This window comes from Chanodichthys erythropterus, chromosome 3 (genome assembly GCF_024489055.1).
Source record: "Chanodichthys erythropterus isolate Z2021 chromosome 3, ASM2448905v1, whole genome shotgun sequence".
Classification (NCBI taxonomy): Eukaryota; Metazoa; Chordata; class Actinopteri; order Cypriniformes; family Xenocyprididae; genus Chanodichthys; species Chanodichthys erythropterus.
The window spans coordinates 15,191,679-15,210,708 of NC_090223.1; the positions used below are offsets into that span (position 1 = coordinate 15,191,679).

Genomic DNA, 19,030 nt, shown 5'->3' on the forward strand with positions numbered 1-19,030 from the left:
AACCTGGATCTCCTTTGATGAAGCTGATTGAAGCGTGTGGAAACAGATATCATGTGTTCAATAATAATCAGACTGGAGACCGAACACAGGTGTCTAATCTGTTGACGAAGATAGATGCCATGGTGAAAGCAAACGGAGGGAGTTTCTACTCATGTAAGATGTTCAGAGAGATGGAAAAAGAAAAACAAGATCAACAAATGAAGATCCTAATGGATAGAATCAGAGAAGAACTGGTAGGCAAACATGAAGAAGAGAATATGAAGATGATGATGGAGGAAGAAAGACAGAATCATGACAAAGAGAGAAAGAGAAGAGAAGAGCATGATGATAAAAGGAGTGAGAGGGAGAAACCGATTTCTGACTATCTGAGACTTACTAAGAGTAAAGAGATGTGCTCTAAAATGGATGATTCAGTACAGGTGAGTGTTCAGTACAAGTTCTGTTATTAAAAAAATAAATAAATAAAAAAATAAAAATAAATTGTAACAGAAATAATAACCCACCAAATGTTGCCAGACTGAATGATTTGTGTTGCTTTTAACTCCAAAAGGTCACAGCCTACAGGAAACTAGAGACTGAATACAGCAAGTGGTCCTGGAGTCTTCGCAGCGCCATGATGGAAACTGAGAACAAACTATACAACAAAATAGAAAATGAAGCAATTCATGAGGTTGATGAAACTGATCTTCAAAGAGAACTGAAGAAGACAAGTGAAGAAGTGGAAAAATCAATGTCTGAATTCTTTGAGAAAAACAGGGATAAAGATATACTGATTCAGTGGAAAACATCATTTGAAATCAAAATCAAAGGGATTCAGGAAAATATTTTGAAAGAAACAAAGAGGAAATTAAATGGAATTCTTCAGCAGCGAGACCTGAAGAAAAAGATTGATGCTCTGAGGACAATTAATGAAAACACTCTCTATGAAAAGAACAAAGAACTTGCTCTAAAACTCAAAGACAAAGCAAATAATGAAACACTGAAGAAACAGTTTGATTTGTTTTGGGAACAGAGTATGAAGAAGATCATAAACACTAAACCAATCAAAGACATTGACATAATGAGAGATGTGAAAAAGATCCTCAGTGACAACTATAGAGGTGTTTTTTTCAATCACTGGATGGAGAGAAGGGATATTTTTTCTGTGGCAAGTTATTCTGATTATGTAAAGGGAAACCGGTCCACTGAATTTACAGATTTTAAAAATGCCATCAAATTAGCTATAGGGAGGTTTGGTTATGCTCTTTCTAAAGAGGATGAAGCCCAAATAAGATCATTAGTCACAGATGTTGGTCAGCAAGCAGACAAAATTATTCAGTCATTTAACATTTCAAAGACGGGCTACAACATTAGCTGCATTCCACAACTCACAGATTACTTCAGGGCAAGAGTAAAAGAACATGAGGAAGGATCTGTGAAATATGTGTTTAAGAGTAAATTTGTCATGGACTTGGTTTATTCCATCTGTAAGAGAGCAAACAAGATGATCACTGACCAACACAGGATGTTTAGAGAAGCCAATGATCCTGAAATATATGTTGAGAAGAAGAGAGAAGAATACTATAGTATTTTCCAGAAATACTGTCATGGATCAACATCAGCTGTCATTTTTGGTGAGATCATCTGTCAGAAACTGAAAGAGCCCATTGAGCAGAGTGTCTACAAGAAGACTGCCAGAGATCTGACTGATGAAATGAGATCAAACTGTGAATCACTGAATGGAAACAGATCAAATCTGGAGAAACACATCCTGAAGACACTGGCAGAAGAGGAGGATTTTACCAAATACATGAACTACATTAATTATCAGAGAGATTACTTCAAGAGTTTCATCAGAGATGAAGTCAGTCAGTACATCATTCATAAGTTCAGTGTCAGTGTTTTACCCAAGATGAAGGAGAACTTTGAACTCCTGCAGCAGAAGATCATGAAAGCAGCACATGAATCTACTGAACATGTTCACGTGAACAGAGGAGATGTTGATTTGTGGATGAAGAGTTTCACACAGAAGCTCTCAGATGAGCTGATCTTCTCTGAAAAAGACCTCAGTGGAGTGAAACATGATGATGTTGATGACTTCAACCTTCTAGAAGATGTGATAAGACAAGAGCTTCCTGCTATAATATCTGACATCAGCAGAAGATTCAACAGAAAGACATTTCTAGTAAATCTTGACTATAAGGACAGACCACATCAGATTCTGATTGATCACTTCTGTCAGTGCTGTTGGGTTCAGTGTCCGTTCTGTAAAGCCACCTGCACCAACACCATAGAAAACCATGATGAAGATCACAGAGTTGCTTTCCACAGAGTGGATGGAATTATTGGTACATATTATGGTTTAACACAGAATCTTTGTACTGATATTTGTACAAGTTTAGTTGGAAGTGATCTGCATTTTAATACACCAGATGGTCAGTTTAAATATAAAGAATACAGCACAGCAGGAGGAGTTTATGCAGAATGGAGCATCACCCCTGACCACTCCGATCTGCCCTACTGGAAGTGGTTTGTGTGCAGATTCCAGAAAGATCTGGAAAAATGTTACAGTAAAACATTTGAGGGGAAAGGGAAGATTCCAGACAAATGGAAAAAATACACAAAACAGGATGCTATTGAGAGTTTGGATCAATGTATCTAATGGAGAAGAATAGAAAAATGAAAGAATGAAACTTACGTCTCCTATGATCACAGTAAGAGTTTCTATTACACATGACAGAGATTCTGAAGTCGTCAACATCTCAGCAAATATGAGGGCTTGACAAGATTCAGTTACTCATAAAATATATGCTACATTTAAATGTGCAGTATGCGATTTCTGAGAAGAACTGATTATCTTTCAAATCACCAAAATAAACATATCCCTACCCAGAGGGATCACACCTCTATTGTGGTAGAACTCACAAACGCCATGCAACACAGACACCTCCCCCATCATGAGTGGACACACTCCATACTGCTGATTGGCTACAAGTGTGTTTTGGTGCTTGGTCTGAACCACTTTCAACAGCGTTTCTCAGAAATCACTTACCGCACTTTTAACAAAATTTCAGTCAAAATTGAATTGTTTTTGTGGTGGTGAATTTTACAGATTTTTTTCCTGATTTTTTTAGAGGTGAAATTAGCTATAGATATACAGATAATTAAATAACAACTTTAATATTTCATATGATGATATCAAAATTGAAGATTAAAAAAAAAACTTTAAAAAAAATGTAATGCTGCATTTGCTTGTATAAATCATTAAGTATAGTAAAAAAAAAAATAAATAAATAAAAACAAAGAAATAATACATTTTCCCTCTTGTCTTATTGAAGCCCTGGACAAATCCTGCATGCAGGTCAAGAGATGAAAGATAAAATGTTCTGACCACTGTCTAAACGTTTACTTAGTGTACGAATGAACACTAAAGAAAAACATTTCAGAATATCAAGATTCACCCCAGTCCAGAAAGAGACTCTGCTCAAAAATCCAGCATAAATAAGCATTAATTACATGATGGTCCAGGTTGGTTTATGCTGGTCTAGGTTGGTTTATGCTGGTCTGGCTGTTGGACCAACATCATACTGTTCTCAATCAAAACGGAGCTAGTGAAGCTAGTTCACAAGCATTGTCTTGCAGAGTTGAGTGTGAGTAGACCAGAGTATGTATGCAAGCAGTGTTTTGGGGACAAGCATTGTTTTTGCTTGCATATTTCTAATTTCTTTAACACACTATGTAAAGGAAAACAATATAAGATTAAAACATTTAATTTATTGTAATATACATAATTATCTTTATTTTTTTGCTCCCTCTTTTGAAAGTAAATGAAAATACAAATAGTTTCAGTTATGATTACGTTATTAATCAATGTCATCCGCAGTTTTGAATAAAGTAAAAATTCAAACTGGTGAAAATGTTCAAAAGATCAAAGAGATTTGTCTCCTGTTTCAAAGGATCTGTTCACAAACCAGTTAAAATCAATTAAAAAAAGCTTGTGTGTATACATACCAAAACAAAAACATTTTGAGATATGAAAACAAAGAAAAATGTCAAGTTCATTCATGAGTTTTAGACTCATGCTTCAAACACCAGTCATATCAGAGGCATTACCCATTGTGCCCTCCAGTGGATGCAGTGAGTTCCCATTCAAAAGAGAACAGCAGAACATCATGTGGATTTGATAGGTTTAAAGTGGGGGGAAGTAAATGATAAGCGCAGGATGAAAGCAAGAAGTATCATGTAGGAGATCACGTGACCTCCTGACAGAGATCCCTTACAAAAAAGAACTGCATTATATTGAAGTACACCTGCAGTAAAACTACAGTTGTATTGCAGCTATACTGCAATATTGCAGTTTTTTTGTGTCCAAAAAACTGCAGTTTTCTATATGTAAAAACTGCAATAATCTTTTGTAAGGGATGGCCGCTTGAGTCTTCGTCAATTTGTAAAGGAGTCCACTTGAGCTCCCCTACTCGGCACTGATAAATCATCTTTTTGAGTTATAGCTTTGTTATAAATCAATAATATTTGCTCCTTGGGTTCTTTTACCAGTGTGTGATGGCTAAACGACAGCTTTTACTGTCCTCTCCAGAGAAAAAAAAACGGCTAAAAGAACCAGAAAATGAAGCGTTGCGCAGCATGGTGGCCGACGAGCTAAAGCTACAGTTTGGTATCGTTTGAGAAATCTTCAAGGAGGAATTTCAACCTGTTGCTGAAAGAATTGGTTTCTTGGAGAGAGAGATGAAGTTAATCAGTAACAACTTTGAAAACATTCAGTCAGTGGTTCGGAAAGTAAAGCAGGATTCAGCTGAAGTTAAGCTAGCTGTAGACATGCTACAAGATAAGATGGCGAGACTGGAAGATAAGAGTCGGCAATGCAACATTCGTTTCGTTGGCCTTAGAGAAAAGAGCACCGACCCTGTGGGCTTCGTGCAAACACAGCTATCTAAGTGGATTCCTTCCCTTAAAAACAAATCAGTCGAGATAGAAAGGGCGCATCACATCTACACTAGTGACAGCAACAGGAAAGGTCGCGAACACTGATCTTTAAACTACTACACTTTCAGGACAGAAACGTGATTCTCAAAGGAGCCCGAGTCGCCGGTCCAATACTTCACAAAAGCAGTTTGCTTCTTTTCTTCCCCAATTACAGCAACCAAACTGCCATGAAAAGACGTGAAATTAATCAGGCTAGGAAAAAACTCAAGCAACTTGGGATCCCTTCCTTCATGAGTTACCCCACTATGATTAAGGTGACACATCGCGGATCAACCTCCTTTCTGGAAACGAAGTGGAATCTTATGCTTCCCAGCACAAGGAATCCACATTACCTCTGCATGCATCGGTTGATGTACCAGCTGTAATGTTAACGGATGCCAGCCTGCAAACCAAAGCAACTGATTAAAAGACTCGTCAAATGCAGCGACTATACCGAGCATCACATCGGTGAACCGGTATGCCGAGTCAGTTCTTACTGATGTTCTTTTTGAGTTCATCAATGGATATATCTTGATCACAAAAGTCCTTCTGAGTTTCATCAATACCTTGTGCCACATTTTTTATACAAGAGAGGAAGTATGAGCTCTGATTACTGTTGTGTTCAGAATAGAGTTTCTTATAAAATTCTTCCACAAAATTCGAAATTTGTGGGGGGTCTTCAGAGAGCAGTTCATTAATTTTAAGTTTATATATACTATTAACACAAACATTTCTTTTTTCTAAATTATGAAAATATTTTGTATTCCTTTCACCATGTTCTATCCATTTCCGTCTAGAACGAATAAAAGCTCCCTGTGCTAAATTTTGATAAATATTGTCCAATTCAGATTGTAATTCAATTAAACTATTGATATCGGCTGGTGATTGCTCAGTCTTTTCATAAATAGAAATGATTTCCTTCAGTATTCTATCTTGTCTCAGTCTTTTTTCCTTAGATAATTCTTTTCCCCTTTTGATAGCCATATTACGTATCTGAAATTTAGTATATTCCCAATGTTTGCCATATATTTTTTCTTTTTTTTGCTTTTATTAAATTTTCATTTATAATTTTTTTGGCTTTTTCTTTGAAGATTTTATCACTCAAAAGTGTATTATTTAATTTCCAATAATTTGGTTTATATTTTATTGATTGATTCCTAATACATAAGACTAAAGTAACCAAATTATGATCAGAAAATATTGATGGTTCTATTTTGGCTTCTTCCACACTGTCTAGTAACTCATTTGAAATAAGCTAAAAGTCAATCCTGGATCTCTTAGATAAATCTTTGTTGTTCCAAGTAAACTGGATTTGATTTGGATTTTTTAATCTCCATACATCACAACAGTTCAAATGCATACAGAGATTATTAAATTCTCCGTAAGTGCCTCTTAATGATCTTTGAGGTTGACAGTCTTTGGTGGGGTCACTTATGCAGTTCCAGTCGCCCCCAAAAATTAGTTTAGCATTAATGAAGGAATTCGATAAAGCATTTATCTGTTCTTCAAATTCAGCAAAGAAAATTGTGTTTTTATGACTATTGTTATGACCATATATATTACCCAAAATGAAAATATCCTCCATAAGTTCAATAACTAAAATAATCCATCTTCCTGAATCATGAACTACATTTTTAAGGATTTTTCCCTGAAAGGAACCCTTTAATATGGCAACGCCAGCTGATTTACTGTTTCCATAAGCCATCCAAATATTATCTCCCCATTGATTTTTCCAGAAATTAAAATCTGAAGCTAAAGCGTGTGTTTCTTGAAGGAAATAAAAATCTGCTTTAAAAGTTTTACAAAATAAAAATACAGCTTTCCTCTTAATCTGTTCTCGTATACCCCTCACATTGAGTGAATAAAGTGACAAAGACAAGTTGAAAAGTATAACAAAGGTTGACTCAGAAAAAAAACCCCTGAGTTTTAGGTCTATTAAAGAAACAAAATGATTTTCTGCACCTTTTTAAATAGCTACTAATTTGAACAGGCAAACGAGTTTATAATTCTCTGATATTTGAACTATCAAACATGAGATATAACAGCACATCATTAGATGTAATTTAGAATACCACTCCATTTCTCGACGAACGCAGTTTCCTTAAATATCAAGTCCGATCCATCATTACATTCGAATTTCTTTACCCTCAATGATGGCTTTGGCTCCGACGAAGAAGGCTTTTTTCCCTTGCTTTCGTGCCTCTTCAATCTGTGGCCACAGCTTAGTGCGTGTCTCTTTGTCCTTTGTGGTTAAGTCTTCGCCGAACTTTAACTTGTTTGTTTTGAGGAATTCCGAATTCTTTGCACATTTCCATACCCTTTCTTTGGTTGATCTGGATATAAATCATGTTATCACCGGCCAAATTTTGCCATCCTCTCTCCGTCCGATCCTATGGCTTACATCAATTTGGCAACGAAGATTCTCTTCAGGGTCTTGAATGACTGCCTTGCAGATGTCAATCACACGCTGTTTAACGTCTTCTCCTTCCTGCTCTGTTAGGCCATACAGCCGCAGGTTCCATCTTCTATGATAACGTTCCATTTCGTTCAATCTGTCTTCCAGGCCTGTTATTTTCTTCTGATGATCATCACTTGCCTTCTTAACCGTTGTTATTTCTGTTTTCATGTCTTGCAGTTCGTTGAAAAAAACTCTGATGATTCCTTTAAAGCTTCGATGCTGTCTGCATTTTTCTTTATAAGACCTGCAAGACTGTCCGCGTTTTCTTTTATTTTTTCAGCCACAAGCCTCACGATGTTATCTTGGAACTCGGAGAGTGTAGGTTCAGCTTTCCCTTTCTTTGCGGCCGGAGTGCATGGAGCCGAGTCAGGGAGAGGGACAACTCCTCCGTCGGAAGTGTAAGAATGTATATCAGCTGCTTTAACGACTTCCATTACATCCTCGGTCAAATCTTTGTTTTCTTTGGTGAATGAAAGAGTCTTGTTTATCTTTTTACCTTCGTCTCTTGGTCTTTTCTCGGTCATCTTTGTTTTTCTTTTTTCCCCTCAATGTGTTAATTAGTCTGTTTAACTCAAACACAGTCCGAACAAATGTCCAAAATCGTCCTTGTACCAAGACAACAACGTAATCATATAATTCCAGTTGTTTGCACTGATCGAATTTATCGTTTAAGGTGAGAAAATCATTTATTAATCCTTAGCTTTGAATATCGCCAACTGTTCCGGCCGCCATCTTGTTGGCCCCTCACCGCTTCTCCTTCTTTCCAAAGCGCTTGCACTCCCGTGGCGTCGGTCGTTGCTATGCAACCATGAACTGAGCTCTCCAAGAGGATCAGGATGTTTCTGCAAAGGATAAATGATTTCTAGCCCTTGCATTAGTTTTACTACGAGATATATTGATGGAGATAAGATATAAAAACCACCATGTACAGCTATGATCAGCTGTTCGGCTGAGCTTTTGATGTTTTGTTACGGAAAGGCCATAGCTGATCGGTTGATTCTTGTCACACGACCTGCGGTGCGCTTGCGGCATTCTGAAAAGTTGAGAATTGCATGCGCGTCGCGACCGCGTTGATCCCATTATGAGCGCGCCTGCCGTGCGGCTACTTTTGCAAAGCATCACAAGCGTCTTTTGCTTTTCTGTGAGCAGAGCTGTTGCTGTGCACTGCGGTGAAAGAAAGCCACGACTTTTCTCACGCGACCATGCAAGAGACTGACATGAGAAACGTTTAAACCTGCTTGCAAGATTCAATGTGTGCCCGAAACACTTACTGAACTAGAGAGCTGATTGAGACACACCATTTATATGCGATGACAACCGGCTTCTCTCACTGCCACCTTGCAGAGTAGGTCACGTCGGCAGCTCAACCAATAAGATTAAACTGCTGTCATATCGTAAAAGTATCGCCATCACTCTACGATGCATATCGTAACATGTTTGCATCGCGATATATCGTACTACGATAAATCGTTACACCCCTACTGGCCACATATACAGACAAAGTTGTTAAACAGGCAGGCAGATATACAGACTGCAGCGGAGGTTTTAGGCATGCTTCAGCGCATGGGAGACAGATGAGGAACAGCCCAGCACCCGTAAAGTGGCATCCTCCCACGCTAGACTTCAGCTCCTGGAGAAAGCCCTACACATTCACAGCCTGCCCAGCCCACTGACAAAGATTAATGAGGTCTCATGATGGTCAAAATTATTAAAATAAAAGGCTGGCTAAATAAGATCTTGAAAGGACAGCTCGCGACTTTTATGCAGATAACGATTTCCCTGTATTTTTACAGTACAGTACTGGCAGCAGGGTTGCCAGCAATGTACTGTATTTCGCTTTACAGCAATGTACTGTAATGCAATTTTACAAACAGTATTTTACTGTATTTTTATGGCATTTTGTAATTTGATCCATTTTTACTGTATTTTACTATATTGTAATATATATTGTTATTTTACTGTTAAATATTACTTATAATCATTTCTAATAATGATAAAATATATAATTATATAATACATAGGTTAGAATAGTACATACATACTATAGTTAGTAACATTACAATAGTACTATACTACAGACATCAAATACTACTACATCAAAAGGCAAACCAAACAGTAAATTTAAAAAATGTATTTTTATTCAATCAATATATTTAAACATTTCAAAACATTTCAGAATTGTCACCATCTTTCGCCCCATCAGCAACAGTCTTGGTACAGTGCATCAGCAATTTGATTTATCTTAAAAAGTGAGCAAAAACAACAAGTGTCCCACAAGATTCACCCCTAACTGAAGGGCATGTGGATGGCTGCAAACAGGCCACAGTCCCTCAGTGTGAAGTCTTCCATTTAAACACAAAGGACCGAACGAAGCTGTTGACATGTGGGTTGATGGCCATCACTCTGCACCACCATGCAGATCTTCTGCTCACTCCCTGTCGGGCAGTACATTTCTTCCCTTCAATGCCAAAACTGTAACAAAGTCAAGGCACACACACAAATACATGTATTACAAAAACTGTTATCCACAGCACCAATAAAGATGAACAGACAGTGTAAGGTAGAAATGTCAAATGAAAATTCTGTAGCAAAACAAAATGCAACTTATTTTTAAAGTTTAAAAGGTTGTATTATTATGGCTAATACTTACAAAATACTCATATGCTTCCTTGTGACAGCAATGCACTTCCCAGGATGCAAAGACAAGTGGACCACACTGCTGGAAGAAATCAAAATAAATGTTTATTCATTGATGTTGCTTTGTTGGGGATAGGCTAACACATACACTGTTGCCACATGCATTTCATATAGGCCTACTTCAATAATACATCTAGGTTAGTAAAATATTATCCTAGACCTTGCTGAATATTTTGCCATGGCATGCATTATACTTGCTTTGTTGTCTAATAGATAATTATTAACGGTGATAAAAGTAATTTACACCCCAATTCATATTTCATATTTTATTATCATAATTGTTCATTGTCATTACAGTCACTATGCTACAGAACAGGGACTTCTTGCCCAAACAGATGCAGTAATAATCTGATCAAGTTAACAATAGCCAATCTCTCTGACCCCAAACCACCCATTTACAGGAGAGCAGCGGGGCGAAACAGCACGTACACATCTAATAACGGTGTTTTCGACTACAGCTAGCAACATTCACTGGCTAAATGTTTAGTTTCATTCCAGAATAAAAACGATGCACTTTGTAAAAACCTAATAGTAAAATAAACTTACCAAACTTCCAGAAATACACCATTCTGCTTCTCCAGTCACCAGCGGCTGTGTTCTTCTATGTGATGTGACGTCAGGTGGAGCGTTATTTACAGCAATCCTGTATTATTGCCTGGTATATTACAGCCAGGTTACAGCAGGGTTACAGCAAGACTAAAATATACTGTAAAATATTCCCGCTCAATCAAAATTACCCAGAATGCAATATAAATTACAGTATTTTACTGTAATATAGAAATGTGGTACTGTACTGTAGGTTTTTACAGTACTGTGCTGCTAAATCTACAGCGATATTTAACAGTGTAGACTTTATTCTTGTTCTCTTCTTTCTGCCTTCTCATTCAGTTCTTATTTTTTTTCCCTCAATGTTCCAGATGCCCTGAATTACTCTTATAAGTGTAGTCTTTTTTGTTACACACTTAATATGTCTTGCGTTATGGTGTCCGATTTATGGCTCTCAATATAGTATCTTGGAATGTCAATGGTTTAAACGGCGCTGTTAAGAGAACTAAATGGATTATTTAAGATCTAAACGTGCCTCTGTTGCATTAATACAGGAATCTCATTTAAAAGCCTGTGACGTATATAATTTCAGAACACTGACATCATTGACATTTTAAAATAGCCTCATTTTCTTCATGATGATGTTAAAGATTACACATTCTTTTCAGCCCGCCACAAGAGCTATTTGCATATTGAATATCTGCTCATATCATCTGCTTGTATTCCATTTGTTGACAACGTGGATCTTCCGTGCATTATAATAAAGGCTGTATGAAACTGCACAGCTTTTCCACATCATATAGATTTGAATGAGATATACTCCATCCAACATAGACTACGAACATATTTCCTATCATGTATGCCTATGAAAAACGATCAAGCCAATCAGAGTAGGCATGAGGCAGAGCGACATGTGCAGCCCAGTCCTGTTCTGCAGTGCTGCAGCCAGGTGTACTTGCTTTAATCCACTGGCGACCAATGAAAGACAAACACTCAGCATCATCAAACTCCTGAACAAATATGAGGGCGTATATGTTAAATTTAGCAGACGAAAACAACAGACCTCCTGCAGGAGGTTGGTTGCACTGGAACTGTGTCGCGATTCTCATGAATGTGAAAGAAACTGGCCCTGCATCCCAACATGCATACCATCCATCCTAAATAGTATGTGAAATTAGAATAAATGTGTCCCAAAGCATAGTATGTTGAAAAGAGTATGCCAAATGTAGAGGATGTTAATTGTGACAAGATGATTGACAGGTCAGTTTAAGGTGACAGAATGTGTGTAACTATGCAACAGAGCATCTGTTAAAGATGCAATTTTATAACGTGATTGTATGTCACAAAGCTTGAATACTCTTCTGCTACACACTAAAAAGTACTTTTAGGCTGTAGTATAAGTAGGCAAATTGGGGTGCAGCATGTACTGCGCGCTTATTCAGGAAGTAAAGTAACGTCTTGGTTTTGCCCGAAAGCCCCATTCATCAGAATGATCTGACGTAACGTCGAACTCGACCGACTAAAAAGGAACCTGCACAACAAAATCCCCCATCTTAAATTAATAGCGTTCTGTGTTCAGATAGGGTCCACCAGAAGTGTGTTAAAAGTGACACTGAAGCAGTGTTAGAGTTAAATATTGGATAATTATGTGGTTAACTGAGTGATGATTGTTTGGTCAGTTATTTTTGTGGCTGAACTTATTGCATATGCATTTGTAGGAGTTTCCCTTTCAGGTGCAAAATTTATGGGAGGAGAGTATTTGGGCCTATAGATTCATTTTTTTTGTTGTTGTTTTTGTCTTAAAAATTTGGACAGTCATTGACAACTATTACAAACCTTGGAGGACTGAGGATATTTTTAAATATATCTCTGATTGTGTTTGTCTGAAAGAAGATAGTCATAAACATGGCTTGAGTATGAGTAAATCATGGAATAATTTTCATTTTTGGGAGAACTATCCCTTTAATACTCACCAAACTTTGTAATAGAATTATGTTTACAATTTTTTTTCATTGATAGATATCTGAAAGAAAAACAGAAGTACCACCAACACTGTATAGCATACTAGCAAGCTAAAATATAATGCAATGAAATCACCAAAATTCTCAGGGACACAAGGCACCTGCACCACTTAGATCAGGGGTCTCAAACTCAAATTGGCGGGGCGCCGTTTCTGTGATTGACACCTCATAGGAGGGCCATATTTACATTCAAGTGCAAGAAAGTGCAACATTTTAGAAAATTTACTCTCCTTTGCATTATTTCTCATTCACATCAAATTTGCCTACTAAAATATCTTTATACCTATACTATAAATATTTTATTTACCATGCTAAATGTAAACAGCAGTGTCTCTCTCATTGTTACAGAGTGTAATATAATTATATAATACTATTAAAAATATAATACTACTAATATACTATTAATTGCAATAGTCTGGTGCAACGTCTCACATCCAACAAGGTGCATGGAATAAAAAAAAATACAGTAATTTAGGAACAAAACCATCAACACTTGTGGTGTGGAGGGGTCAGAAATAACAAAAAACTGGAGCTATATATATATATATATATATATATATATATATATATATATATATATATATATATATCAACTTTATTTTGCCAAAAAATAAAAATCTCTCATTGTTACATACATTATTAATTTTTAATATTTAGTGGAAGTATTTTCCCTTACTTTATGTTAGCTTAAATAACATTAAAATTTTGCACTGACCAACACTGTACTGAACAAATACAATCCCTGAATACATTTGTACACTCTTCTGTTTCTTGACAGACACCTGCAGCGCATTTGTCCAAGATGCCGTTTGAGCATCGGTAACGTTTAATGGCTGCATCGGACGCGTTTTGGTGGTTTAAATCGACGCTCGTGACTTAAAGTCGAGTGCTTTTACTGTGATTTAGGCAAGCGCGCTCATAATAGAAGCGACGCGGTTGAGAGCGCGGCTCATGGTTGCATAGCAACGACAGACGCCACGGGAGCGAAAGCGCATTGGAAAGAAGGAGAATGCGGCTCGGCCGCTTATGTGACGCGATATGTGAATGCCCCCATAGAACGGCGACTTTTTCTTTGCATATCAGACAGGTAGCAACTGGAGAGAAAAATAATAATAATAATTTAGCGGGCCGGATTATGTTTTATTTTTGAGATCAGTTGCGGGCCGGGTAGAGGGGGAGGGCGGGCCGTAAATGGCCCGCGGGCCGGCAGTTTGAGACCACTGACTTAGATGATGAATTGAATGGGAGATAATCGATTTTTAATTCAGTTTTCCAACCTGTACCTGGTCTCTAAGGCGAGAAAGATAAGAGGACGACATGGAAGTTCATCCCACTTTTATAGTGCGGAAAGCTCCACCTCCGGATTAATGGGCATGACTTTGTTCACATAAGGTGCTGAGAGAAGGCATAACAAAGGTTTCAATTTATTTAGACCAAAAGGACGGTCAGAGTGAGATCTAATGTTAGGAATGTTATTAATTTGTTTTGGTAACATCATAAAGTAAAATGTCTACTAATTCTAAGTCTCAAGACCTTCATCTGCAAATATGTTTTAATAATTCAAAAATAGCACATAAACAAAAATCTGTGGTTTTATAAATGTTTTATTCAGGACCAAAACTTCAGCAGTCTGTGCAACACCAGTACAGTTTCATGATTCTTGGTATTTTGGTACCATAGCAAACCTATTGGAACTATTCAAATATTATAAAATAAAAAAAATGTTAAATAAATGAGTTAATTATTAATGATAATAAGTAGTACATTAAAACAGCATGTGGCCTTCAGATATAAATTGAGTAAACATTCCTTTAAAAAGGTCAAGTAAAAAAAACAAACAAAAAAACAGAAACATTACATAAAACAAGTGGAAAGTCTATTAATCTGTATATACACTCCAAGACTTGATGCATATATCTATTTTGGCATACAGTATCAGATTTTTATTTCCTGTTTATTGCTATGGTTATCACTATGTCAGTCATTGCAGTTTCGGATTCAATCCCACAATTAATTGTGGTTATCACAGTGCAATGTGTACTCAGCAGCATGAAAAATAAACCTTTTCTTCAAATTACAAACGGGTTATACAGAAAGCAAGCAAAGAGCTGTCAATCACTTAAGTTGCGAGTGTAAGATCAGAGTTCTACACTTATGTGAAAACTCCAGTTATAATCGAAGAAGCTGCCTACACTGCACAATGAATCTTATACTTACATTGTGTTTATACTTTGTAATGAAAGGATTCATGAGTGTGTAGAATATAAACTCTGGCATTTTTAGCAGCGTTGAGCAGATTCTGACTAACTTAAACTTAAACATGTCTCATTGGCCATTGCATTTCTAAAATGCTCAACACTTCAAAAAACACATTGTAAATAGAAACACTGGATACTTTTCTTGTGCCCACACAAATACTAAATGCACAGGCAAATTTAAAAACAACCGCCTATCTTGCCTATCTACTCATTGTACCAAGTTGACCCGGTACATGTTTAAAATTTCAGTACAGACTTGATACTGAAGTACAAATACTTCTGACAACACTAGTCACAACAGACGACAAGTCCTCTGTAATACTAGGAAAACAGTTGAACCGGCTCATTGGTTCTTTTGAGTCAGACATGACTGAATCGCTGACTTCTGAATCTGCCTGTTGGTTTAATTCATTAATTTCGAAGCAGTTCTTTGGTTCAGTAACAGGTCTAGTGGCTCCTAGAGTTGTCTCTAATTCTGCATCTTGTGTCTTCAACCCACAACTAAACTTTGTTTCATTTTGTTTTTGTGAACCAGCTCAGCAAATTCCTGGCAGCAAATTGACTGAAAATTCAGAATCAGACCATCTCCTTGTGGGGATGATGTCAGGTCTCCCCCTGTGGAGTCTCTTTGATGTTTAAGGAATATGTCACCAAACATTTTGGCCAACATCAATAGGAGAATACAAGTTGTTAATGGTTTGTGGAAGACCAGATTTCTGTGAGCCTGCTTGGGCCTATGACATCCAGGAGGCATGTCAGATCTCTTCTATCAGATGCAATGTAACTGGTAAAATTTTCAAATCATGACACCAGAAGAAAGGAAAGACTGTGTCAGTAAAGGTGGTTGTGAATGTGTGCAGATTTGTGTTAGTTACAGGATCAGAGAATGACACCATTCCTCTGTCATAGTCCAGGTGAACTCTAACCTTCTCAAGCTTCTGTTTAACAGGAAAGCCAACCCTTTCATCTAGTCCATACTGCACCCACCAGACATCAGAATTAAAGAAAACTAGTCCCTTCCTCTGGTTTGATGCTGTAGTTACTCCAAGACTCCAGTATAAACTCTCTTTAACCTCCACATCCCAGCGGTGTGTTCCTGAGTTAAAACCCTCTGAACCCAGAACACATGAATACTCATCAAATCTCTCTGGATTATCAGGAAGCAGTTGACTGTTCAAGCTGTATCTCACACCAGTCAGATCATCAGACAGGATGAGATGTGGATTCGCAGTGTTTGGATCCAGAATCACAGGAGCTGATGAGACACAATCAACAGCTGCTTTTATTCTGATGTTCATATAATGATCAAGAGTGAACCGTACGCAAATTATGAATTATGACACTCGTCCTGTTGATCAAACACATTAGACATTTTCATTTGATCACTCTGACAGTGTTATAGTAAATATGCTTGAGAATTTTCAGATTTGCATCCCATGTCAACAGAAACTGACACTGACAAAACACTTGATATCTGTAGAGATCTGCTGTATCCAATGAAAATGAATAAATATCATTTTCTTCTCTTGTTTATAACTCATTCTAATGTACACAGCAAAAACTCTAGTGTTAAATTAACTCTCCTGGGAGTATATGTAACACCACACTCGAAAGAGATGTAAAGTGTTAAAATAAGAGTCTCAGGGTGCGTTCACACTTGGTATGTTTGGTTTGATTAAAACGAACCCTGGTGCGATTGCTCGGTTAGTGCGGTTCATTTGAACATATGTGAACGCTGCCATCCGAAACCTGGTGTGCACCAAACAAGTGGACCGAGACCGCTGAAAAGATGGGTCTCGGTCCGCTTCCAAACTCTGGTGTGGTTCGAATGATATATGAACGCAACATGGACCAAAGACATGTAAACGAACCAAAAACAGGAAGACGAGACCCTAAAAAGGACAGAATCCTCACGCATGTCGGTTTTTCTTGTCATAGTCGCGAGTTTGCCCATCTCAGGCATCAGATGCGCGTCTCCACGCAGCAGATTGTTTGTGTGTGTAACGGATGGATTCCCGCCGCTGTTTTGACTACTTTACACATTTTGTAAGCTCTTCACGAGTTCCCAGCTGGCCAAAATACCATCACATGCAGGCTACGCACACACAAGCTCATTTACCTCAGCAGCACACAGCATTGTTTTGGATGTTCGGTAAGTTCTGTCTCAAAATAGGCAATACGTCAAAAAATCCGACCAATCACATTGTGAATGTATGCCTTAAGGTTCAGTATCTTTTGGTTCAGTGATAAAATTGCTAATCTGAACGCTAATCGGACCAGGACTAAATGTTTTTTTTTTCTTCTTTGGTCCGGACCAAATGAACTAATTAAGTGAGTAATTAAGTGAGTGATGATTGACCATTATTGAAGATACCTGATGTCAACAAGCAGAATCACCGAAGAAGAAAATCACAATTGTAAGTCACCATTATGGAGATTAGGATCTTGTCCATTGACATTTTAATATTAGAATATTTCTGGGCTGTTGTAACTGAATTGTAACAGCCAGACAAGAAAAGAGAAAAGATGATTAGGTGGTGTTGGTTTTGACATAATCATTATTTGACCTGAATCACTGAACTCATTTAGAGCCTAAACTCTGAGTTAGATTTACCTTATAGATTTCAACATCCCTGTGATTCTACAGCATAAGATCCAGCATTTACAATATAATCTATAGGGTTTCTTAAAAGTTGTTAAAAATATTTCATTTAGACAAACAGACATCAAGATTCAGCCTGTGAAATCTAATATTAAAAAGTCAAGGTTTAAGAGCCCAACTAAAGCAAACACTAAATTTGTGATTTTTCTCTTTTGGTGATTTTGCTTGTTAACATCAGGTATCTTCAATAATGGTCAATCATCACTCAATCGCTTAATTAATCTTAATTTAACACGTTAGCTCTTATTTTCTCACTTTACAACTCTTGAGTGTGGTATCACATAAACTCCCAGGAGAGTTCATTTTAACACTGGAGTTTTTGCTGTGTAGTAGCTCATCTATAATGCTAAACTGTCAATCTTAACCCATATGTCATTTCCACTGTATCTGTAAGAGCACAGATCTTCTCCAGACTCACTGTTTTGGATGATGTCCTGCATCTTCTTCCAGATTCTGAACTGCAGGTTGCCCAAGTAACGTGACACATGAATCAAAGCTCCAGAATCCATCTGTGGATCCGGCTGTGAGATCTGGACTCTGGAAGAACATTTAGGAGTCAGAACTGCAGTGGCTTTGGATCAGAATCAAAGAGACCAGAGACACCAGCAGATCACTCACCTTTCCATTGAGACTGGAAACTTCTGCAGAACAAACACACCATTTATCATCAAGAACTCAATCAATCAATCATCAATCAATCAATGATGTGAAATCAGACCTTCAGAAAGCAGACGTCATTGTCTTTCATCATCTCCTCCATGTCTCTGATTGTGTGTGAAAGAGCTGAGATGTGTTTGTTAATCTCCTCCAGCTTTTCTTTCATCATCTTCTTCTTCTGCTCCTCTTCCTCCCTCAGTGCAGTGATTGTAGCTTCTTCTTCATCTCTGAGAAACTGATGAAGCTTCTGAAACTGATGTTTAATCTGAAGCTCTGTGTGATCAGCTTGAGACTGAAATCAAACCACATTCACTTCAATCATCTCAAAAGACACAACTGATTCTGGAGCAGCATGAAGAGTGAGAGGGTAAATGTGGGTTAGTTAACTACAACTTTCACTTTATGAAGTACTAGTACTGTAAAAGTAGCTGTTCTGACTCTTTAGAGTACAGATACAGATAATCCCCTCAGCCTCTCCTCACAAAACAAGTGCTAAAGGTGCACTGTGTAAAATTTAGGAGGATCTATTGACAGAAATGCAATAAAATATACATAATTGTGTTTTCAGAGGTGTATAAAGACCTTACATAATGAATGGTTATGTTTTTATTACCTTAGAATGAGCCATTTCTATCTACAAACACCCTGACATGTTAAGTCTCCATTTTATTAATTATATAATAAGTGAACCTCAAGGAACATAAAAAAAAATCCATGTCATGACCCCTTTATATTACATTAAATATCTTACAATAGTCAAAGGTGACTTCTG

At 37.3% G+C, this 19,030-nt stretch overlaps 1 protein-coding gene across 1 annotated transcript; it reads right to left on the bottom strand.

The window, feature by feature from the left end:
• Window positions 1-14,277: 14,277 nt before the first annotated feature.
• On the bottom strand, window positions 14,278-19,024 carry LOC137017166 (nuclear factor 7, ovary-like). Its single transcript, XM_067381146.1, has 4 exons — window positions 18,320-19,024; window positions 18,220-18,242; window positions 18,020-18,138; window positions 14,278-16,194 (listed from the first exon to the last, which is right to left on the bottom strand). Exons 1-4 carry the CDS (start codon window positions 18,425-18,427, stop codon window positions 15,695-15,697), a joined length of 750 nt encoding a protein of 249 aa, XP_067237247.1. The 5' UTR covers window positions 18,428-19,024; the 3' UTR covers window positions 14,278-15,694.
• Window positions 19,025-19,030: the final 6 nt, after the last annotated feature.

Bases quoted from the DNA above. Each gene is read 5' to 3' on its own strand.
- LOC137017166 (XM_067381146.1), bottom strand. From the start codon at position 18,427: ATGATGAAAGAAAAGCTGGAGGAGATTAACAAACACATCTCAGCTCTT. The intron at 18,243-18,319 runs GTCTGATTTCAC...TTTGTTCTGCAG, and splicing joins ATGACGTCTGCTTTCTGAAG to AAGTTTCCAGTCTCAATGGA. The intron at 18,139-18,219 runs GTGAGTGATCTG...ATGTTCTTCCAG, and splicing joins TTTCCAGTCTCAATGGAAAG to AGTCCAGATCTCACAGCCGG.